Here is a 24,380-nt window from a genome sequence, read left to right on the forward strand (position 1 = left end):
TGGCAGATGGACGCCCTTCACTGGATCCAGGGACATCTGTTCAAAACAACAGGTAACACTTGACTTAAGATTCCTGACTACTTATAAGATGAAGTATAAAATAGAACGGCCACAACAGTCTCGGGAAGCAGGAGCAGCTCTGGTCATGATTGGGATGGAGTAGGGTTTTTAACCAGTAAAAAAAAGCATTCAATGAAAGACTCAAAAATCATTACCTAATATCAATCTTGGAGCCTCAGTACTGTGAATAACAGGTTCAAAGCCTGGAACAGGAACTAACCAAAAGCAACAACATGAACACAAGAAAGCTGAAATATACATGAAAACTACTAGTTTTTCTTTTAAAACATGAGTTTCACAATATATATTTTTATACTTTGGAATTTGGAAGCAAGTAGTTGCTTTCTGAAGATTTTGCCACCCTAGCCCAAACATAATCACAGAAGGAGTCACGAAACTTACACTCTGCCAAGTGTCTTAGTATTGCGAGGTTTTCTTACGTATTTGGTTTTCTGATTATAACTAATATGGAAGTTTGTTTTGGAAATATGTTCAGTCAACATATATGAATATATATGTATATAAAATACATATATAATATGAATATATAATACACATATATGTTTATATATATTCATATATGAATATGAATGTGAATATGAATGTTCATATTATATATGTATTTTAATATATTATATATGTATTATATGTTATACTAAAGGACTAAATATTAATATGCATTTAAGTTATTAATGCATATTAATATGCATTTAAGTTATTAATATAAATATTAATATGATTTAATATGCATAGAAGTTAAGAAATGCTGGTATAAGCCCTGTATCATGTGAATACATATATATAGCATATATACAATATGAATGTTATATATGTGTATTATATATGTATATGTGTGTGTATAAAATATCTATATACACACACACATATATAAAAGTAACTTGTCACATTTCTTTGAAGTTGAGAAAAATACCTGCTTATACATATAATCATGGTTATAACAAATAACTTATATGTTTCAATGCAGATACAGCAATAAATCATCATGAGTGACTATGCCAGTCTTCCTGTAAACATATCTTTAAAGAGAGGCCAAGAACTTCATGCAAACCAAGTCGTTTAAGCGATCAGGTACACAAGTTTCCCCAGCCCATGTTCTCTAGGATAGCTCTCTAGGAGAAACATCTTCTAAGCATGCCGTATAACTTGATTCTTAGAGAACGTGATGACAGTTACCTCCCATCACAGCCTCTGCCTTAGGTCCCAGTGGGAAAGGCTGCTAGACCTCACCCCTCAACCACAGAATCACACATTTACCCGATTTGGTTTGAGATACTTCAGGACTTGATGTGGTTTTAGGTCTGGGACGTGGATGATGTGTTCGTTGTTTTTTAGGAGCTGAAGGAAGAAATTTTGGATTATTCTAGTGCAAGTGGTGTTGGAGCAATATAAAGTTGAAGGACAGCAGAAGATGACAAGATAGTCTCATATAGCTGATGACAATGTGGTGATGATGATGATGGAATGGGTTTGAAAATAAGCAGGAAAGAATTGTTGAGAAACATGGAATTTCATTACCTAATGTTGTTTCTGGAGCCTCGGTTCTAAAAGCGATGCGTTCACGGACTGTAGCAAGAACTGGCCAAAAAATAATAAAATAAACCAAAGAGATTTAACAAATTTACTTGAAGATTAATTGCACAAGTCAATTTTAAGCTTCAGAACTGAGAGAAAAATGACACTTGTCCTTTATAGATTTGGCCAAACCGTGGCCAGGGTTCCCATTAATCTCAGACACACTTCCAAGACAGGATTGTACTCAGCTACGTCTCCCTAGGGGTCGCATGGCATTGTCCTAGATGTTTGACTATCTGCTCCTTGCTGGTGTAGAAAACTGCTGGACATGGTGTTTACACACTTACAACAACATTTCTACTGTTTTGGCCAGCTATTACAGGCAAAACAAAGATTTCACATATTTGAAAGTATAAAGAGTAACAATTATTGCACTGTGCTCATCAAAATATCAAAGTAGTTCTTGATTAAATAAAAGTTAAGAAATGCTGGTATAAGCCCTGTTCCAGGAGAAGAAAGAGTCAGTCTACCCTACGATGGAAATCTATAATGTATACTTTCAAAACTGGGGCACATTTTAAAATTTGACAATTTACTGAAAACATCATTCCTTGAAACAACAAATCCATCACTATATCACACAGATCCTAATATAACAAAAAATAACATGAGCAAAGAAACATTGTATTTCCACAGTTGATGAGGGATAAGCAGTGTAGATGAGGTGAAGATGGAGAGTCACATTTGAAATACAGCTTAAAATAGTTAATGAATGCTGTTTAAACAAATGCGCACGATCATATGAGACAAAGGTGAGCAGTTACACAGAGGTTTGATGTCCTGAAGTTAGTGCATGCAGCTCTCTTCAATGTAACTAGTAACTTGACACAGAGCCTAGCGTAGTTTCAAGACAAGGACTAACGGAATGGCAACAAAGGACAATGGGATGGTCGGAAGATACAGAAAAACCTGTGACTGCGTTGCTATGACAAGGAACAGGAAAAGCTCTGTTTGAAAGACACATTCTCATTACCCATGGTTTCTGGAGCTTCAGTTCTAAGAGGACCAGGTTCAAGATCTGTAGCAGGAACTAATTAAAAGCAAGGAAATAAACACTTGTCAAAAATCAGTCAATTAAACCTTACCAGTCTAATGCTTCAATAGGTGTACATCAATTTTAAGAAATTTTATGAAATTTGTTATTTGAAGATCTGGTCACCTTATAGCTAGGTAAAGAATCTTTTAAGAGGCACTCAGGCACAACTCACACAATCTGGTAAGTATCCCAAAACCAACTCACTATTTTTCTGTGTATCTAAGTTCCTAATTCTCAGCACTGTAGAAGACTGCTTTAGAAAGTTGTTTAGATATTTCGCCAACTATATATATACTTATCTGTCTTGGCAATGGGTGGCTTTTCTGTGGGAGCTTTAAAAAATAAGCATGGACACTAAATGAGCATGGACACTATCAGTAGCTTTTCTGTTTGAGAGGAAACAGCAAAAAAATAAAGCAAAGTGAACTAGGCTCAGTTTGTTGGGAACTCATATTTGGAAATAGGCTGAGGCCGGGCATGGTGGCTTACGCCTGTAGTACTAGTGCTGTGGGAGGCCGAGGCAGGTGGATTGCCTGAGCTCAGAGGTTTCAGACCATCCTGAGCCAAAGTGAGACCCTATCTCTACCAAAAAAAAAAAGAAAAAAAAAGGCGGGCACTGTGGCGGGCGCCTGTAGTCCCAGCTACTTGGGAGGCAAAGGACAAGAGAATCGCTAAAGGAAGAAAAGAAAAAAAATTAAAAAAAAAAACAAAACATTTTCAAACTAAGCTAAGTGAAAGCCAGTTGAACTTGAAAGCAAAATTTAAAAAAAGAATAGAATAGAAATAGGCTGAGATCTCACTGGAGGCAAAGGCAGTCAACAAATTGGGATAAGGAAGGAACAATCGCTTTGTGGTACCCATTAGAGCAGCTCCATGATCTAATTACAAAAAGGCAGTGTCCTAAACTGGAGAGATTGCTGATGCTTCTGGGGTCAGATGTAAAGTGTTGAGCCATATCTTTAAGGGCTTCCTTCAACTGCTGTTACAGATTCTTCCAAACGCAGCCCTGTCATCACACTTGGAACCTTGCAGGCCTCAGGCAGCCTGTGCCCTCCAACTGGCCTTTACACGTCTTTTCATCTCCAAACTTTAAAACCCAACTTCTTCCTAATTCTTTATTTCTGTTCCTCACAAACTTTTCTTCCTCTAAGCTCACAGATGTTTACAGCACACCCCAAACCAAGTCCAATTTGCACAGACATGCTGGCCTGCTTCAATCTTTGGATGTTTCATCCCGGGACAGGCTTTGGCCCTGAGGATACTACAAAGCAAGGCGTTAAAAATAAGCTGCCCCCTCCTCCTGTGATATCCTCACTACTGCTGTGGCTGTGGGAAGATAGAAGGCACTTAATGTTTGTTTCTAGAAATAAAAATGCTTGGTTTTAGCTTGTCTTTAAGAATTGGATTAAATAAGTAGAAAATAAGATATACCATAAAAGACCCCTGTGTAGAAAGCACAGGAATTCAGCTGCCAAACCCCCAACTGTGTTATCCTAACTCAATAGTGGGAACTGATCATTTTATGCCTTCACCCACATAAGGCTCACAAAGGCCACCACTCTCATACATGCATCAGTCACGGATTCCCAGGAACTGCTAGGATGTGCTCCTTTTACTAGAAATCCACATTTACCCGGTCTGGTTTGAGGAGCCTCTGGACTTGGTGTGGTTTTAGGTTTGGGACGTGGACGTTGGGTTCGTTTTGAAGTTTTAGGAGCTGAAGAAAGAAAACCTTCAGTTACAACAAAGCCTCCTGTTCAGAAGCTAAGGGTAGCATGACACATGACTCTAGATTTCCAAAAACTTGTTTAGATTTTCTGATATTTCAGGAGACTTAAGTATTTAATTAGAAACGTTCACCTTTATTATAATTGCATGTCTCCTTTTACAGATGAAACCTCATGGGAAGGATGTGTCACATGTAAAATGAAATTATTAACTCAAGAAGAGAAGAATAGTTAATAGGACTCCTCACATTAAAAGGTTAAGAATCACTGCTAAGATATCATGCTGCTGCTGGCAGTGTTCAGTTCCAAGCTTTTTGACAGTCCACTAAAATAAGATGACATAATTAACTAAAACATCAATCAAGCAACAAATACCACACAGATAGCACACAGAAACAGAACTTTAGAAACTCCCTGTAACCATAATAATTGTTATGTTCAAAAATTACTTTTCAAAGCTACTTTTAGTAAAACATTCGTTAATAAACACACAAGATGAAAACACACTTTGGGGTGGTTACATGCCCAACAGACAACCCGAGTTAGGTCCATGCATGGCTCCCTCAAAAACAAGGGGCAACTTGTTTTAAGAGCCAAGAGTTTAGGATGAAGAACATCATGGAATGACAATAGATGCCTATAATATAGTTTTACGAAGCAGTAGAGTTTGTGGCTATGATGTTGATGGAATGGGTTTGACGATGAGAAGGAGGAACACTGAGGGTCACACTGTTGTTACCTTGTGTTGTCACCCGTGTCTCAGTTCTGAGGGTAGCAGGTACAAACTCTCTGGTAGGAACTGACCAAAAGCATTAAAATAAACCAAATGTTTTTAATGAACAAAAACTCCAAAAATTTTTCTTCATAATGAATCTTACTAGTATAACATGGTTTATAGATCTATAAAACAATAGATCTATAAATCTATCAAAAACTATTAAATTTAAAGAGAAGACAGTTGATTTCCTAAAATTGGGCCATACCTAAATCAGGTGTCTATATCCTTATTCCTCATTTTTTGATTATTGAATTAATAAGCCAAAGTGGACCATATAGGTATTGCTAAGAACTCATCTTTGGAAAGAGCCTGAGGCCCCAGCATGATGAATCAAGTAGGATGTCCCTCCATTCCAAGCAAGGAAACAGCTTGCCTTCAAGGGAAAGAAGAACCTACTGATGTCTACCATGTCAAATCTCACCGCTCCATCAGGCCCCTAAGTCTCTCAACCATGGGTATCCGTGGATCCAGTGAGATGCAGAAAGGTTTTGACTACTGCCTCAAAGTAAGGTATCTGTACGTCAGTTTTCCAGTTAGACTCTTTCCTCTGGTTGGCATCTACCTATAGCTCTACTTTCTGATTTTATCCTTTTCACCCTTCCACTAATCCACATTCTACAGAGATTTCAAGGTTCTAGCTCTCTCTTAATCTTTATTTACCTGCTCCAAATACTTATGTATCTAGCAGATTTTGTCGGTGATATCCCCAAACCAATCTTGTGTTTACATAGATACCACCTCATGTCATCCTGTACCTTATTTATAAAGGAAAGCCTTCTGCTGTCAATTATTTTGCAGGTGTGAGGACTAAACCATGTCTCTCACACCTGATGTATACACCCAAAGGTACTAGAAGGATTTGGAGGCCACAGAAGTCATTTTCTAGATGTTTGTTGATTTGCACCAAATATACCTAAATTTTCTAAAGTAGTTTTATTTTCAAGGGCTAAACAGAAGTTAATAAAATGCACAACGATAGGGAAGATTGCACTCAAGAGGAAGAGAGCATCCGGTTGCTCCACAGACCTCCCCCTGCTGTCCCACCAATTGGGTGCCTCTGCAGTGGGATCTGTTGCTGAACATGAATTGTATCTTCACTCCCATGGCGGCCTGTGAGTTACTCCTGACCACTGTGATTACTCTCAAGACCCACTGGGTTAGGCTGCTGGGACTGTTTAAACCAGGAACACATAGTTTACCTGGTTTGTCGGACTCAGTTGGTCCAGGACTCAGGGTGGTTTTTTGTCTGGGACGTGGACGACGTGTCCGTTGTGATGTTTTGGAAACTGAAGGAAGAAATTCTCAAGTTACTATATAACTTCATCATCTGTGGTCCTGGAATCTGTGGGGGATGAACACAGGACTCTGGACTGTGTACAGTTTATTAGATGGTTGCCTCTTTAGTTTAAGATAAAAGCACTTTAGATCTTCTTTTATCACAGACAATTCTTTGAAGAACAAAATAACTTTTTAATTCAAGAAATAAAGATGAGTAATTATAATCAAAGTCTCATAAGGCAGCTTGACTGGGCATCACAAAGGCCATTGCTTAATTTGAATGGATAATTAAGGACAGCCCCACTAGTCTGGAGTTTACAATTCAATCTTGACTTTTGGCATGTTTTTTTATACAACTATTAAAAATGTATTACTACCTTCATAGGAACAAAATAATAAAATACTATGCAGGTAGAAAAATGGTAGAAATACAGATAAGCAATGGATCCCCTTGGCTCTGGGAGAGCTGGTAATGACTTCACTTGTCTAGACAGGAGATAGCGACCTGTGATATGTTTGAAAGACCGCTTTATCACAAACACTGCCTAAACAAAATACAGGACATGATGCAATTTCAAGTAGGTTATATGGCAAATAAATTCCTCAAGTAGGTTCATGGTTCATGCATGACTAGTTATCTTAAAAACAACAGATAATTTTAAGAATCATATAATCAAATTACCACAAAGAATGATACTGGTGTCATCTGAAACAAATTGAAACTCTGGGTTTGACAATAAGCAGGAAAAGATTTATTGAAAACACGGTGCATTGTCATTACCTAATGTTGTTCCTAGGGCATCAGGCTTAGGAGTTACAGGTTCTAGGACTGTAGCAGGAACTGATCAAAAACACAATAAGCCAAAGAGATTTTAAAATATGACAAGTTAGAGCATTCATGTGCCAAAAAAAATTAATAGTCTTAATTCTTCTACAGAAAAAAGGAAAAAATTTAACTTCTTCATTAAAGGGATGCATACATGTTTGTTATTTTAAGATTTGGCCAAACTCATAGACATGGTCAGTCTTAGGCTTAGCTCAAAGAATTCAATATTCTTAAACGAGAATTCTCAAATACTCTATGGCTTTAAACTAATGGATACTAACCAATATGGAAAACTTGGCTCTGGAAAATATTTTAATGAATTTGCCTAACATACATGCAGAAAGAAATTATGTAAAAGAAATTATGTACAAAACCCATGTACTCCTGAACGTGAGTGTTATGTATAAGTAAACATGGATGCAATGGACAGTTTATAAGTTTGAAATGAATATAAAAATTAATAATGAAAGTGAACTATTTTGACTTTGCCAGGAAGTCATCTATGGTCAGAGTTTGAGACCACTGTCCAAACGATGGTACTAAGAGGGCAGTATAAAGATGGTGCCTCGGTCTGTAACACCCAGTACAACAGCTGTTTGCCCTCAGCCCCAAAAGAGTGGCCATCAAAGACTTCTGATATTTCTGTATCATATCTAAGTTCCTGAATCAGGTCCTCAAAATCCTCCTTCAACTGTCTTGACATCCCCTTCAAATGCAGCATCACCAACAGCCAGCCATATTCTGACCATCTAGAAAGTAGTCCATCTACACTGGACTGCCATCCAGCCGACCCTCATACACATTCAGCCCTTCTGCCTCGGTTCATTCTTCCCTCCATTCACCCAAATCCTATAGTGGGTCCAATGTCCAAGTCCAGCCCACCTTGATCTTCTCCTTTGCTAATAATTACTTCATGTTTGTTTCCAGCAAGCACATCCTCAACTCTACTATTTTCAAATTGGGATGAGTCTCCAGCTTAGGTCACCATTGTGGGAACAGGAATGTACAAGGGACTTAGACTGTTGAACTGAACATGTTGGCTCTGCTAAAGAAGTTTCACTTTTAAGATATAAAGGAATTTGATAGTAAGAAATGCACTACATATATAGTTTCAAAGAAGAGTCTCATAAAAAAAAAAACAATACTCTTGCACCAGTCAGGTCTCACCCAGTCATATCCTCCTGGATAGCAGGGCAGAGGAGAGGCTCCTGCCCAGGCCTCCTGCCTTCCTCCTACCACCCACCATGGGTGCTGATTTGGGTACCCCAGGACAGGCTGCCAGGGCTCACCCTTAAACCATGAGATCACACATTTACCCGGTTTTGTTTGAGGTGCCTGAGGGCTTGATGTGGTTTTAGGTCTGGGACGAGGACGACGGGTTCTTTGAGATGCTTTTGTAGCTGAAGAAAGAAAAGCCTTGTGTTAATCTAGGTCTTACTGGATACTGAGGAGAGGTTTTCCCCAAATTTGTCAGATTTTCTAAAGTTCCAGAAAATTGACTTTTTAGTTTTACTTTTTCACTTCTTTTATGCCAATGTGCTTTCTTTTTATTGTTGAAAGTACTTTGGACCAAGTCATAAATGTGTATAGAGTTGAGTTGCTCAGCCAAAGCATGAAGATTAACACTTATATTGAGAAACTATAGAACTCGTCACTGGGAGAAAAACGATTGAGACGGTGTCTAGTGAAAGGAATGAAGAAGTTAGAGTCATAGTAAGGAAGAGGCTTAGAATTTAAAATTCCAGATTTCAGTAACTTCCTATATGTCAAATTAGTAATAAGACATATCATTACTTAAAGCACCAACAAAGATACAAACATACCATGCAAATAGCTTTCTAAATGTAGAAACATAGATGTGCAGCCTTGATAAGAAACGGATCCCAATTTGTTTTTAATTTAGTGTTACACCAAACTGCTAAACGAAGTACAAGGTGATACAACAATGTCAAGTACACACAGGGCAGGTCAACGCTCTGAATGAAGCTCATGCCTGGTGCTCATAAAAACAACAGGGAACTTGTTTTTAAGAGGCTTTGGTATTTTTCAGATGATTGAAAGGCAAAGAGATGATGTTCGCCATTTCATAGAGGAGAACAGCAATGTAATAGGGGAGGAGATGGAATAGATTTCACAACGAACAGCAAAGGCACTTGGCAAATAGACTGGAAACGGCAGGGTCATTACCTAAGGTTGTCCCAGGGGTCTCGGTGTGAAGAGTAACTGGTTCAAAGTCTGTAACAGGAACTGAAGTAATAAAATAAGCAAAAGAGGTTTTCTGGTTTTCTGGTTTTTGTTTGTTTGGTTTGGGAGACAGAGTTTCACTCTGTTCCCAGGCTAGAGCGCATGCCCCAGCCTAGCTCACAGAAACCTCAAACTCCTGGGTTCAAGTGATCCTTCTGCCTCAGCCTCCTCAGTGGCTGGGACTACAGGTGCCCACCACAACACTAATTTTTCTTTTTTTTTTTCTTTCTTTCTTTCTTTTTTTTTTTTTAGTAGAGACAAGTTCTTGCTCTTGCTCAGGCTGGTCTCAAACTCTTGAGCTCAAGCAATCCTCTTGCCTTAGCCTCTTAGAGTGCTAGGATTATAGGTGTGAACCACTGTGCCTGTCCAATAAAAAGAATGTTTTTTCCTTAAAAGGATGAAGTACTACAATAATGTTGCTAGTATAACATTGCCTCTAGACTAATTTTTAAAACATTTCTGGGTAAAGGGCAGTATGGAACAAGTTGTATTTTCCCCCAAATTCATATGTTGAAGCCCTAGAGTGACTATATTTGGAGGCAGGAACTTTAAAGAAACACTTAAGTTTACATGAGGTCATAAGGGCAGGACCCTAATCTGGTAAGACCCATGGCCTTATATGAAAAGGAAGAGACATCAGGGATTCATGCACAGAACGATTTTGTGCTCAACTAGTCAGCAGACTGAAAAGTAAAGCCTTCTACTCAGCAGTCAGAGGGAAGAGCCAACAGGTGTCCTCTAAACATGTACATGCCAACCCTGGAGTATAAAAAGCCCTCAGGCCTCCCTCACTAGGGAGAGTGTGGGTTACAATAGTAACAGGCTCCTATTAAGCCAAAGGCCCCTGTGTGTTTCTGGTGCAATCTCAGGTACAGCAAGACGTGCCGTGTTTTTAAATTTGTGCTGGAATGATATGCCCATTAGGAGATTTTTGAAGGTAGAAGAAAAGATAACCTTTAGTTATTTTTATTTTTATTTTTTTTTTCAGTTTTTTTTTTTTGGCTGGGGCTGGGTTTGAACCTGCCACCTCCAGCATATGGGGCTGGCGCCCTACCCCTTTTAAATCATATGGTTCTACAAATCATAGACATTAAAAAAATCTTTACGTTTTCCAAAGCTTGACACAATTTTTGTGAAATTGTCTTTCTTGATACAATTTCCCTAGGAAATATATCTTTCTAACTGTTGTCTTTTACTATGCTATTTTATCTTCTTTTGTTATTGAAGACAGCTTGGGCGCACAATTGACATTTTTAAAGAAGTTATTAATTCAGAGAGTCAGAATTGGTATTTTTATCTCATTCTCCTAGAGTTCCTTGCCTGGATTTAAAAGGTTAAACATTATCTAGGCCAAGTGTGGTGCCTCACACCTGTAATTCCAGCACTTTGGGAGGCAGAGCTGGGAGGATATCTTGAGCCCGGGAGTTAAAGACCAGTCTGAGCAACACGGCATGACCTCATCATTCCAAAAAATAGAAAAACCAGCTAGGCATGGTGGCACACACCTGTAGTCCCATGTACTTTGAGTCTGAGGTGGGAGGATTGCTTGAGCCCAGCCCAGGAGTTTGGAGCTGCAGTGAGCAATAATGACGCCACTGTACTCTAGCCCAGGGGACAGAGGGACAGAGTGAGATACTATTTCCTCCCCCCCACCACAAAAAAGAATCATCTAAACTATGATGGCAACTAGAGGGAATCAGTATCACATGAAGAATGGGGCTTATTATTTAAACTTATTAGCCTTGATCACATTGGCTGTTAGATAATTCACTAAAAACATATTAACCAAATATTAACAGAACAGCAAAAATAAAAGGCGGATAAAAAAGGTATATGTACAGATAGATAGAGAAACTTCTGTGTACAGCCTGGTTAGTATAGACCAGCGTCAGTTGCTACCAGGGATATATGAAATTTACTTTAACAGAGAACTTCGATGAAGCCCAAAACAAAGTCACACACACACACACACACTCTTTCAGCAAGTTACAGGGCAGGAAGACATCCCACGCTAGACTTAGGCCTGGCTTTCTTATGAATACCAGGCAACTCATTTCATGCATGTTGAACCTTCATAAAATGAACAATGGAACTGGATGGCAACAGAGAATGGAATGAGCTGGACAAGGAGCAGAAAAAGCCCTTGCTGAAGGTCAGAAAGTAACATTACCAAATGTTGTGTCTGGAGCCTCTTTTATGGGAGAAACTGCTTCAAAGATTGTCACAGGAACTGGCAAAAAATAATAAAAGAACCCCACTGAAACATTATAAATTTATAGAAACACAGAATCAGCAGCTGTCTCTGACTTGCCCCTTAGCTTTCTTTGGGTCCCCTGGGAGCAGGGCTCCTGGGAGTCTGAGAGCAAGATGCCACATTTACCCAGTTCAGTCTGAGGTGCTTCAGGACTTGGTGAGGTTTTAGGTTTGGGATGTACAGGACGAGTTTGTTGAGGCACTGTGGGAGCTGAAGGAAGAAAATCTCATGTTAATACAAGTGTTTTGGGTTCCAGAAGCTGTGGAAAAGATTATAGTGTTATAATTTCTTGAGTTTCAGAAAATCAAGTTAGAAATATTCACTTCTGGTTTGGTGCTCATAGCTCAGTGAGTAGGGCACTGGCCACATATACCGAAGTTGGCGGGTTCGAGCCCGGCCCAGGCCAGCTAAACAACGAGAACTGCAACCAAAAAATAGCCGGGCATTGTGGCAGGTGCCTGTAGTCCCAGCTACTCGGGAGGCTGAGGCAAGAGAATCGCTTCAGCAGAAGAGTTTGAGGTTGCCGTGAGCTGTGACGCCACAGCACTCTGCCGAGGGCAACATAACAAGACCCTGTCTCACAAAAAAAAAAAAAAGAAAGAAAGAAAGAAAGAAATCTTCACTTCTATTTTGATAATGTGCCTCTTTATATCATTTATGGTTCTCTAAAGAACGAAAATCATACAGAAACATGAGTTCATACACCAAAAATATTTGAAGGAGCTTCTCATAGGGATTCTTGAATGAAGAAAAAAGTCCCCAAACCTTGCTGAGTTATGGGTGGAGCTGCGGGTGATTTCATACCCATGGTGCTGCTTATAATTTAAATTTACCAGCTTTGGCATATTTTCTACTTTACTCCTTGCTAAAACAAGACTGTATCATTAACTAAAGTGGCAAAACAAAAACAAAATTATGCAGATAGTAAGAACGCAGGAATTTAGATATTGCACCATGATAGCTGTGCCAATTTCCTCAGCCTAGATCAGGGAGAGAAACCCTTATTCCCACCCCCATAGTGATTATGTTTGAAACTCAGTATCAAAGAATGTGAAGAAAATGTTACATGGGAGCAAGTCATGACAAATTCAAAGGTGTTAAATTACAGATATGTAAATTGAACTAAGTTCATGCTTGACTCTCTTAAAAAAATAAGACATTGTTTTTAATACTCTCCAATACATTAAGAAGTAATTGAATGACAGAGGATGACACAGCAGTCTTGTGCAGGGGGAGAAGCTGTGGTTATGAGGATGACAAGATGGGTTGGAAATGATCAGGAGAAGCTCATGCTGATGGATGTAACACGCCATTACCTAGAGTCCTTCCTGGGGCCTCAGTTCTAAGAACTGGTTCAAGGATTGTGTCAGGAACTGATCAAAAGAGTAATAAAAGAAACCAGTGAAATTTTATGAATAAATGAAATGCCAGAAAATTCATCTTGCCAGTAAATAAGGCTTCTAAGACTGCAAAGTTAATTTTTAATATTCTTAACTCAAGAAGAAGTGAATATACTTTTTTTCTTTGAATATTTCTCCAAACTTTAACCAGAGACTCATTTCTTTCAGAAGATAGGCAGGCACAGCCTCTGAGCTCTGCGGAACATCTCACCAAAGTCAAGAGTAAGATCTATTGTTGGTTAATTATCTGATGTGAGCTAACATAAATATGTCTACACTGGAAAACCTGGTTAGTCATTTTCTTAGGAAAACACACAGTAAAGACAACTAGTGCTTTGGTGGAAACTAAAAACAAAAGACATCAGTTATAAACAGTGATCAATAATGATAGATACAACAAACAGTTCATATGTTTGAATGTAAATCCAATGTGGCAGACAGACCCTTTGTTGATCCCCAAGAATTTCCACCTCCTGGTGTTAACATTTTTGTGTAATCCCCTTCCGAGTGTGCACTGGACCTCCAACTTGCTTCTAACTGATGGAATAAGGCAAAGATGATGGGCTGTCACTGCCTGGATTAGGTGTCTGGGTGCACGTGCATGTGTGTGAGTGTGCTATGCTAGAGCAGGGGAGAGGGAGGGAAGGGAGAGCGAAAGGAGAGGGAGAGGATGGATTGTACAAAGGTGTTAACCCCCAGAAAGGGGAAACTGTAGAGCTCACACTAGGGTAGGTCCACCGCACATACTAACAGATGGCCAAAAGCAAGCTGAAGCTACACTCAGGAAGAGGCTGACTCTGCCGTGAATACCACAGTCCTTAATAAGATGAAGAACCTCCTCTCCGTGTTTGCTATCACAAGGCTGGACAGCTTTGGTTCTAAGAATAACAAAAGCATGGTCCTGTGCAGAAGTAGGAATCACTAACGCCCACTGGATCAAACATAAGCTCTTGTTGAGACATCCCAGCCCTCTTTAATTCATCCTGCAGGGCCATTAAACAGAAGTGTGTCAAGAAGTTACCCTTTGGGGAGCCAGCTAAAACACATTCCCCGTGTGTCACTGTTAGTTCCCGCATCCCTCTACTCATCCAATTTCTATCCCGATTTCTTCTTAAGTATCTCAAATCTTGCATCTTCTAAATATTTTCCATGCTCCTAGCATATAGCACTTGTACTATGCAAGAAATCATTTTATATTTGCACAAACACTCTGCCTTATGTAGCTTTCTACCTGGTTATGGCTTTTGTTTGCAATTATAGTGCAAATTGGTCGGAAAATAAAACATACCTCCTGTTTCTGATATATGGACTAAGATGGCTTTGGGAAATTAGAAGGGATTTAATAAAAGTAGTTGATGTGAACTAAATGTGCTTGCTCAATATTTTACAGCTTTATCTTAACACATAGATGGAATTAAATGATCATTAATTGAGAATTTCCAAGAAAGAAGGAAGAGGTGCTCAGCTATCTCCCGTTCTCCTCACTAACAAGTAGTTTTTACTCCTATAAGAGAGATAGGACATGTTTCCATATCGTAGATGGGCTAGAATTTAGACTTCCAACTGGAGGAGACTAGTCAGATTTTTTAAAACCAAAAACCACATATTTACCCAATTTGGTGAGAGGTACTTCTGGAGGTGGTGTGGTTTTAGGTTTGGGACGTGGACGACGGGTTCTTTTTGTTGTTGCTGGAGCTAAAGGAAGAAAATTTAGCATTAATATGATACTGATGGCTCCATACACTGTGAACAGGATGATAGAACACAGCTCTATGTTTTTAAAAACTTGTTAGAGTTTGAGTTGAAGGCACGTTGTCTCTTTGGTTTGAAATTTTCTCCTTTGGTATATTCATAGGTTTTCTCTGATAATTCAAAGTTTTCTAAAGACAAAAATTATACATACAATTGTATTTAAGAAATAAAGATTAGGGACTATCCTTTTCTTGAAGGTGTCTTGAATCCCCAATTGGTTACAAATCACTGATCAAGTCTGATGGTTGAGAGAGGTTCAAATCCACCCTGCAGTGGATCGTTTGAGATGATTAGGCTTGGGCAAATTTTCTACTTACTAATTTATTAGGATAAGTTTTATAAAATTCACTGAAACATAAAAAAGTTATATAGACTTGAAATATAGAAAGTCAGATGCTTAAAGAAACTGACACTGTATTGGCAGTTTAAACAAGGGATGTGAGAAACCATGGTTGGATCGCGGCTCTAACAAGCAGTATTGTTCAGAGACTCAGACTGACATGATACAACGCTAGGCTGGGATACAGAGCAGATAGCTATCTTGAATTAAGCCCATGCTCATTTTTGTTAAATAGTAAGAAAGCCTTCAATGTTTTAAAATGAATACAAGGAGAGGATAAGAAGAGAGGAGGTGACAATCATCTGTACAGCCCCATAGCTAAGTTTGACAATGAGTAAGGAAACTTGCTGAAGGACATAAAGAGTCATTACCTAAAGTAGTTCCAGGAGTAATAGGTCCAAAGTCTGTTGCAAAAAATGGTCAAAAGCAATTAATAAATAAATATTTAGCACATGATAAAAGTCCTCGAATTCTCTTAAAAATGAAAAAATTAACATCACCATTGTAGCATTGGAGTTCTCAGGTGAGGGTACATAGGTATGAAATCAACATATCCTTAGCATTATTAGCTACCAGTGTTTCTTGTTTTTATATTATCTCCTGTTACAGTAGAAATCACTGCTTAGAAACATCTTCAGACATTTTTTAATAACATTATATTTAATGATTATGAGAAAAGAACATGAAAGCATAATTTCTAATAACACTGTATAACACTATATACTACAAAATAAAGCACTATGTCACGATAGATGCAATTGATGTATTTAAACAGACACAGTGATGAATGACCAAAATAGACAACACTCTACTTTGTCGAGAGCCCATTTTGGAAAAAGGCCAAGACTTTTGTCCAAACAAAGGTGTACAGAAAGCTGGACATAGAAGGTCATTAGCCCCACTGAACTTGTTGGTGTACCTCTCTGTTATCATGACAGAAAAAGACTGACCCTGGAGCTCAGAGAGCACCCTACCCCCACTGGCTCAGCTACAGTCACTGAAGTCAAGCCTTTGAGGTGCTCCACCCCAAAATAGCACCACAGTCCAGCTAAAGAAATGTTGCCTTTCTCACAACCAGGTTGCCCTTCTAACTGCTGTCCTGCTGCTGCCGCCTACACACCTTCTTGCCTCTGTAAGATTCCTGCCTAGCAACCAACAAATCTACAAACTCCACAAATTTCAAGGTCCATATTACACTTATCAGCTCACGGATTTTTTCTTCTCTAAGAATTAACTATGTGCATAACAGTTGGTAAAACTCAATAAATATTTACTTTTCTCCATATTCTTTTATATCTATTTACGAACAGTTTCATACAAAAGCGTCCTCCTTCTTCAACTAAGCTGAGCGGTTTGTTATTTCTAAAACGTCTTTTACAGATGCAAATGTGGCATTTAATAAAATGCAAGACAAACTGAACTAAACATGGTAACCAGAGACCTAACTACTTAAGTTTTTGTTGAGCCAGAACCAAAGTGAAAAATGTAATTGACCTTCAGAGATGCAAATAAAATACCCAGGCGCTAAGGAAGTTCTTAGGTATTGGCTAGCATCGTGTTGGTACCAGGTGTTTTCCATAGCTTATATCTTTACCCTTAAGGGTTATAGGAGTTACTAGGTGGTCATATCCAATGAGGTTCCAGAGGGAACAAGAACCACAAATTATTTACCTAGTTTGGTCTGAGGTGTCTCTGGGCGTGGTGTGGTTTCATGTTTGGGACGGGGACGGCGTGTTCTTGTTCGTTGTGATGTTTTTGGAGCTAAAGAAAGGAAACTGGTTATTGGACCCTTATGACTCCAGAAACTGAAGAAAAGATTACACATGACGCTAGGTTTTCTACAATTTTCCTAGGTTTTCTTGTGTCTTGAGAAATTTGTCTCTTTGGTTTAGAATTTTCTTCTGGTCATCTATATGCAAAAAAATACACACACACATATATACACACATACATCTATACATATATACACACACCCTCACACACACATATATATATGTGAGTATCTGTGTGTGTGTTAAGAGGGCCTAAACCCAAGGGAACTATGTTGATGTCACATTAAAGAGGGATCCAGGCTCATGTGCTTTTAGGAGAGTGTACTTAGAAATTACCTGGCCTGGGCATACATTCCATTAAAAGTATTAGGACAAGCACATTTAATTAAATGTGCTTAATTAAAAGAATAGTTGGGAGACAATAAAAATGCCCTGCATATCTTAATACAACAGAAAGCGAGGTGCCTATAGAATTATAATTCATGTCTATGGGACGTAAACTTTCAATTGTCTTTGAAATTGAGCTGGCATATAGAACACCACTTTGGCAGCATCATAGGCTGGGTAGAGCATAAATAAAACTGGATGACGAGAAAAATGGCAGATAGATGTTCTTCACTAGCTGTATATAGGCTTATATCCAAGTAACTGTTTTAAGCATCTTCAATACATCAAAATGAAGAACACAGTTGAGTAACAAGAGGTTGAAAAAATCTTATGAAAAAGAAACTCCCCCCGCCCCTCGACACATACAAAGATGGAATAGACTGGGTGATGAGCAGAAGGCTTAAAGCAGCACAGGCTTAAAGACGTGAAAGGTCATTACCTAGTGTTGTCGCTGGAGCCTCAGTTCTCAGAGTTACAGGTTCAATGTCTGTGGCAGGAACTAACCAAAGGCAATAAATGATGGAGATTAAGAAGTATAGAAAAAGAAAATCATCTTGAAAATGATTCTTCTTAACTCTGTAAGGCCTATAATGTTTGAAAAGCATTTCTAAACTCTGGGAAAATAGAATTTTTTCTCTAGTGACTGGCCATCCTCTCATATCCATTTACCTCACAAAATAGCCACAGCTTTTGCAGTTTGCATCTCTTCGAGGCAATGAAAAGTACTTTTCTGTGCTTGATTATCTGACTGTATCAAAAACTTAACTCCAAAAAGTCTCAGTTGTTGGATATGTAATTTTAAAGTACTCTAAAAGATTATTGCAAAAACTTCTCCTGGATTTTGAAAGGTTTTCACTGTCATTATTAGTTTTGAGGGTAGTGGTTGTGAGGAGAATTAGAAAATGTTCTTTGCCAGTCTGTTGACTGGAGATCTGAAACGGTTATGCAAAGGTAAACTTGTGCTTTTTCTTAATAAACATGGCATTGCTTCTTACTCTTTATTCATTTATTTCAAATGGATAATCATGAAATAATTATTCAAGTAAGGAAAAAAGATGACCAGAAAAATGACTGAAAGACAATAATTCAACCTTTTGCTTGGAGGAATAGGATCTCTATAATACTCTGAAATGATTATGCGTGGATATGAAACTAATTAAGAATCTGAACTTTTTGCTACTAAATTAGTCTCCATTTATTTTTCATTAAATCCAGGAGACTAAATGTAACCCTCAATCATCTCATCACCAAAAACCCTGAAGCTTTTATGCGGAGACTGACTTTCCCTGATTGCTCAAGACATCATAGCACGAAGTTGGTTTAAACCACATCTGAGAGCGTCTTCTGAATTAATGGCATACAGAAGAGGAAGAGGAAGCCAGGACAACAGGACACAAGCAATATTTATAAGCAATTGCCTTCAAACCAACCAGTGAATTTCTATTTTGTTTGCAAATTAGCATCACAAGACGAATTTGGCAACAGAAAGTTCCAGATGCATTGGAATAGTACAGAATCAAGGAAGAAAAGACTTTTGCAAGAAAGAGACAATTATGTAGCATCACAGGATCCAACCAGCTTTTTCTTTGCTACACACACAGTAGCAGAAATTTAAAAAATGTTTTTTTTGAAGGGTGGACAGCACATCTGTGACTCACGATAGACCCAATGCTGCGAGCAATCTGTATTTCCCCAAAGCTGATCAAAGAAAGAATAACATCCAGGTGTTATGAGCTGAGCAGCAGATTCAGGAATGCCTAACTTGATGTTAAAAAGATCCCTGTTGACAACAGTAAACCATTTTTGGAAACAAATGAAAAATAAATGAGTAACGATTGTGCATACAAGAGAATACAAGAGATGAGAAGGGCAAGGCCAGAGAAATATCAGCCAAGAAGAAAGAAAACGTCATTACCTACGGTCACTGAGGGAGCTTCAGTTTCAAATGGAACAGGGTCAAAGACTGCGTCATAAACAATAAACAGACATAAATAATAAAGTAAGAAAGGCTAAGCTTTTAGGTACTTGCTAATGTTTAACTAAGAGGATACAGAGCCTGGTTAATTCTAAATTGATATAAATTCTCTGTTTGATAGGCTTAGGAGAGATGCTTGCTCTCTTAGCAAATTAAAATTTTATATTAATTGGAATCTTAGGAGAAAGTTTCAATCGTTCAATTCAGTAAATTAAATTTTCAGAATTTTTGTTATGTGGTAAAAAAAATAACTCAATAGTTACTGTTTAAAATGCCAATAGGGTATTTTAGAGGGAGCCAATCCAAACTAGCAGGTCTTTTTTAAAGCTGTACCTATAAAGAAAGACCAGTGTCAGCCTTCTGTGTGAACTGTCTACTAGTGGTTACTAACATCACTTTAAAAAAGGTTTTAGATACAGAAAAATCAGGCTTCTATTTATTATAAGTTCAGAAAGCAAGACTTGAAAATGCTTTAAGAAAATGGAATCTGTCAATCAGGTATAAAAGTTAATTTTACACCTGATTTCCCACACTGGATTTCTTCATTTAATGTGTAAAATATCAATGTGATAATGAACAAAATCATGGTCTTTGGGTTTCTATGCATTATATGACATGACAGGTTGGAGACATCACTGAAAATGTTTGCAATAAAAATGTTGAGCTTAAGCACTGAAAATTACATTTACCAGATTTAGCTGGTGGCATGTCTGGTTTTTCTGTGGTTTGGGGCTTAGGAAGCAATTGCTTTGGCGGTTTTGAATCTGAAGAAGAAAAATTCCCCAGATTAGTGTTATAGCTTAGCTGCAAATGTGAAGATTAATTTCACTTACATACTGTTTTCCTATTTATAGATCAATTCATTGAAAGTAGTGATTACCAGGCTGGATTTGAGGTGCGTCTGGTCTGGGTGTGGTTTTAGGTCTCTTGGATGGTTTTGATGCTAAAGAAAAAGGTATTAAAATTAGCATAATGTTTATAGCTGTGACTGCTCAAAATAAGGATATATATGCGAAGTGAAGACACTATATGAATTCAGTGAACATTAAAAATTAATTCCTGGGGTATGGAGAGGGTACAAAAGATATCCATTTTAGTTACAACACTTGCATCATTAGTTTTTCCTGAAAGAAAAAATCTTCAGGAAATGCTCAAAATGTGTCTTTGAGCAAAAGTAATGAAAACTATCATAAAATTTTTTTCCTACATAATTCCAAAAGGTACAAAGTACACTAATTCTATTTCTTTGATTGATAGGGTTTTCCCAGTATAAAAACAGTTAGTTAGAAATGGGAAAGTTACTTATTATTAAAATAATCTATAAACACTTGAAATTACACTTGAGAAATTGTTATATGGCTACTGATACTTGGAATGTTCTAAGGTAGAGCAGAGACAGATTGATTGTGAATGCTGAGAAATTATAATGAAATTATTAAAATCAAGTAGTATTCGTACTAAAAACAATAAGATCATCTTCAGACTTTTTTTCTCATGTTGCAAAGATCATAGATAGTTTTGTACTGGACCCTAGACCAAGAACAGTCTTTGTGTTTTTAGTTATCCAAACACAGTCAAAAATACTTTTCAAAGAAACAGAACAATTGAAGAAGCCATCATTTCATGCAGCTTTTTGAAAGGGAGAAAGTCTCACAAAGTTGAATGTAAAGCAATGAAATGTTAACCATGGTACTGGAATATCATTTTGCCATTTCTTCATTCCAGGATGAGCACAGAAGTCCCAGTCCGAGAAAGAGCCTACGCCTTTCTCAACTGTGATGGGACACATGGGATAGAAAGACAGGTGGTGAGCAGAGAACCAGGAAGTTCCGTCCAAGACCACAGACCTTCCCTGCAGGAACACATGGGTTTGTTCTAGAGAACTCTCCTATCTTTATGGTCTTCAGACCCAGATAGGAAACATGAAGGGAAGCATGGGATGAAATTGTCATGGGTGGCAGAACAGCAGTTATGCTTGGGGTGCAGTGTGGGCAAAGCAAATGTGACAATCTGTGAAAGCAATTGAGGGGGGTAGAATTACCAATCGTGGGCACCAAGGGCTCCGGTGGTACCGTGGCAGGTTCCAGAGCTACAGAAGCAAAAAACCAGAAGCACCAATTATATCAAGAAGTGGCACCTTGAGGAAGGAAACATTTTGCCTCATGCATTTAGGTTGCTCTCCTAAACTGCGCACTTGTTCTCCAAGTGATTTTCTCTTTTATTTTTCCCATTTACCCCCTTTTCCTTATTGCTGTCCCACACTCATCTACCTTGAATATGTATTGCATGTAAAAGTTCCTTTTTTTATTTTTGAGACAGAATCTCACTTTGTCATCCTCGGTAGAGTGTGGTGGCATCACAGCTCACAGCAACCTCAAACTCTTGGGCTTACACAATCCTCTTGTCTCAGCCTCCCAAGTAGCTGGGACTACAGGTGCCTGCCACAATGCTCAGCTAGTTTTTCTATTTTTAGTAAACACAGGGTCTCACTTTGCTCAGGCTGGTCTCAAACTCCTGAACTCAAACAATCTACTTGCCTTGGACTCCCAGAATGCTAGGATTACAGGCATGAGCTGCTGCATCCAGCCTCACAAGTAAGATTTTAAGATGTCTTATTTTTATAATCCATTTAATGGGCCAGATTTCTAAATATGTGTACCTAATATTATAACAACTAAAATATTAATATATGATAAAATAGATGTATGATATGAATGTAGAAAATGAATACAGATTCTCCAACATAAAAATCAACCCCAGGTTCCCAAAGCCCAGCTACTTAAGTAGCTCATAACTACTAAATCAGAACCTGCCATATTCTACTTTCTATGATAAGTGGAACTCTGAACATCATCACATTTACCAGGTTTGAACTTGGGCACTTCTGGACTACGTGTGGTTTTAGGGCGGGGGCGACGACCTGGTCGTTTGGTCTTTGGTGGAGCTGAAGAAAGAAAATTAGCCAGTTAACATAGGAAGGGTGGCTCTACAAACTGATAATAAATATCTATCTTAGAAGCATATTTAAGCCCTTTGATTTATTATGGACACATATCCATCTGTTTGGTAACTCTCTATCATTATTTACCAGTTCAATTAGATCTCAAATAATTTTTTTGTCAAAGAGTAAGAAACTACTCAAGAGATTTCCTTATTCTTCCAATCTGAGATGGAAATTATCAATATTTTGTATAAATTAGAGAAAAAAGTCACCTAAAAATATTGAAGGTATTTGTTCAACAGGAACATAAGAAAGGTTGCTTTAAGAAGCCATTGGGTATAAAAATGAAAATGAGAAGTTTTTCATTTAGCATAAAAAGAAATACACAAATCAACAATATGTGTAAAAACACTTTGAATTCAGAAATTCCAAGGGAGGCAACTTTTAAAAAATGAGATATGTTTGTTTAGAAAGTATATCTAAAGTATTTGTATTTTTTTCTGGAGGAACACACACACACACAGACACTAACATGTTCATTCATTAATGGGATCCTGTCCATAGACAAGAAAAGAGAAAACTAAGGTCAGCCACTCAACAGCTGTATTATCTGATGTTGAAGGTTTGTGTCCCAGTGTTTCAGGCCCTAAGACTGTATGAAAAATCATCAAGAAAGAATCTCAGGAATGGAAAAAAAAGTATCCAATGTACTCAGTACTACTGTGAAACCAATTTATAATCACTTACAGTTGCATATGAAAAATGAAACACAACTTTAGCCTAGGATGAAGGAGGGAAGGGGAGGGAGAAGGGAGAGGATGGGATAGGAAGGATAACAAGGGATAGTAGGAGGACCACACCTATGGAGCACATTGCAAGTACAAGTTGGATCTATCATGTGTAGAACACAAATGTCCTAATGCTATAATTGGGTAAATGAGGTGAAAGCTATGTTGATTAGTATGATGTAAGTACTCCAATTTGTACAAATAATCAACACATTGAAAATGGCATAAATGGGGCGTCGCCTGTGGCTCAGTCGGTAAGGCGCTGGCCCCATATACCGAGGGTGATGGGTTCAAACCCAGCCCTGGCCAAACTGCAACCAAAAAAAAAAAAAAAAAAAAATAGCTGGGCTATTTTGTGGTGGGTGCCTGTAGTCCCAGCTACTTGGGAGGCTGAGGCAAGAGAATTGCTTAAGCCTAGGATTTGGAGGTTGCTGTGAGCTGTGTGAGGCCATGGCACTCTACCAAGGGCCATAAAGTGAAACTCTGTCTCTACAAAAAAAAAAAAAAGAAAGAAAATGGCATAAATGTATTTATGATCTATGTACAAAAGACTTTAAAAAAAAAGTCAAGCAAAGTTTCAAAAAAAAAAAGGATCAGGATCAAATGAAAAATGATGACATTTATTTAAACATGCAATATGCTTAAATTTTAATTACTAGGTTAAGCAAATATAAATGGTAAAATTTTTATTGACATAAGAAGTTCCTTCCCTATTTCAATAGATTCCCGTGTTTTTAGACAAAGTGAATAACAATGTAGCTAGTCAGTTAAGTTTGGAAAGAGAAATGGAAAAAAATAAAGGCAGGATCCTCATTTGGAACATGTGACTATAATAAAGTAACCAGCAGTACACACTAGGAAGGAAAATATGGGTAATTGGTTGAGATGGCACCAGAATGTATTTTTTGCTCTTTTGAAGAAAAAGAAGCTATAAAGATTGCCATTGGTTTTTCTGTTTTTCTGTTTGAATGGATTTCTTAGTGACACATCAGGTTATTTAGATCTGGAAAGACCATAGTGCTTTTCAAGAAAATCTGCAAATGTTAGAGTTTCAAAAGTAGGAAAAACACCTCTAAAAGTGAAGACATAAATGTGTCCTAGGAAAGCCAAAGTCCTCTACTGGCAATAACCAGGTTAGAGCAAGCTCAGGACATATTCCTCAAATACAAGAGAATGCATCAAATCAAAATCATTACAGCTTTTGTGGCTGTGTCAGAGCCTCTGCTTAG

At 38.0% G+C, this 24,380-nt stretch overlaps 1 protein-coding gene across 7 annotated transcripts in view; it reads right to left on the bottom strand.

Annotated features, from left to right (window-relative positions):
* Nucleotides 1–24,380, bottom strand: part of ABI3BP (ABI family member 3 binding protein) — a 258,235-nt gene that overhangs the window by 67,332 nt on the left and 166,523 nt on the right. The window contains exons 21-42 of one of the 7 annotated variants that reach the window (XM_053565779.1): nucleotides 22,286–22,366; nucleotides 21,464–21,511; nucleotides 20,303–20,365; nucleotides 20,112–20,186; nucleotides 19,363–19,410; nucleotides 17,887–17,946; nucleotides 16,960–17,049; nucleotides 15,660–15,692; nucleotides 14,808–14,891; nucleotides 13,113–13,169; nucleotides 11,923–12,006; nucleotides 11,713–11,772; nucleotides 9,486–9,545; nucleotides 8,615–8,698; nucleotides 7,254–7,313; nucleotides 6,394–6,480; nucleotides 5,156–5,215; nucleotides 4,323–4,406; nucleotides 2,627–2,683; nucleotides 1,597–1,656; nucleotides 1,336–1,416; nucleotides 216–275 (exon numbers count right to left, since the gene is read on the bottom strand). The exons of 1 other annotated variant lie outside the window; for it this stretch is intronic. In XM_053565779.1, coding sequence (XP_053421754.1) covers nucleotides 216–275; nucleotides 1,336–1,416; nucleotides 1,597–1,656; nucleotides 2,627–2,683; nucleotides 4,323–4,406; nucleotides 5,156–5,215; nucleotides 6,394–6,480; nucleotides 7,254–7,313; nucleotides 8,615–8,698; nucleotides 9,486–9,545; nucleotides 11,713–11,772; nucleotides 11,923–12,006; nucleotides 13,113–13,169; nucleotides 14,808–14,891; nucleotides 15,660–15,692; nucleotides 16,960–17,049; nucleotides 17,887–17,946; nucleotides 19,363–19,410; nucleotides 20,112–20,186; nucleotides 20,303–20,365; nucleotides 21,464–21,511; nucleotides 22,286–22,366 — 1,476 coding nt within the window. The remainder of the gene's footprint in view (nucleotides 1–215; nucleotides 276–1,335; nucleotides 1,417–1,596; nucleotides 1,657–2,626; nucleotides 2,684–4,322; nucleotides 4,407–5,155; nucleotides 5,216–6,393; nucleotides 6,481–7,253; nucleotides 7,314–8,614; nucleotides 8,699–9,485; nucleotides 9,546–11,712; nucleotides 11,773–11,922; nucleotides 12,007–13,112; nucleotides 13,170–14,807; nucleotides 14,892–15,659; nucleotides 15,693–16,959; nucleotides 17,050–17,886; nucleotides 17,947–19,362; nucleotides 19,411–20,111; nucleotides 20,187–20,302; nucleotides 20,366–21,463; nucleotides 21,512–22,285; nucleotides 22,367–24,380) is intronic. 5 more of the 7 variants (XM_053565780.1, XM_053565781.1, XM_053565782.1 and 2 more) reach the window with 5 other exon arrangements.

The sequence above is a fragment of the Nycticebus coucang genome, chromosome 16, assembly GCF_027406575.1.
Source record: "Nycticebus coucang isolate mNycCou1 chromosome 16, mNycCou1.pri, whole genome shotgun sequence".
NCBI classification, from domain to species: domain Eukaryota; kingdom Metazoa; phylum Chordata; class Mammalia; order Primates; family Lorisidae; genus Nycticebus; species Nycticebus coucang.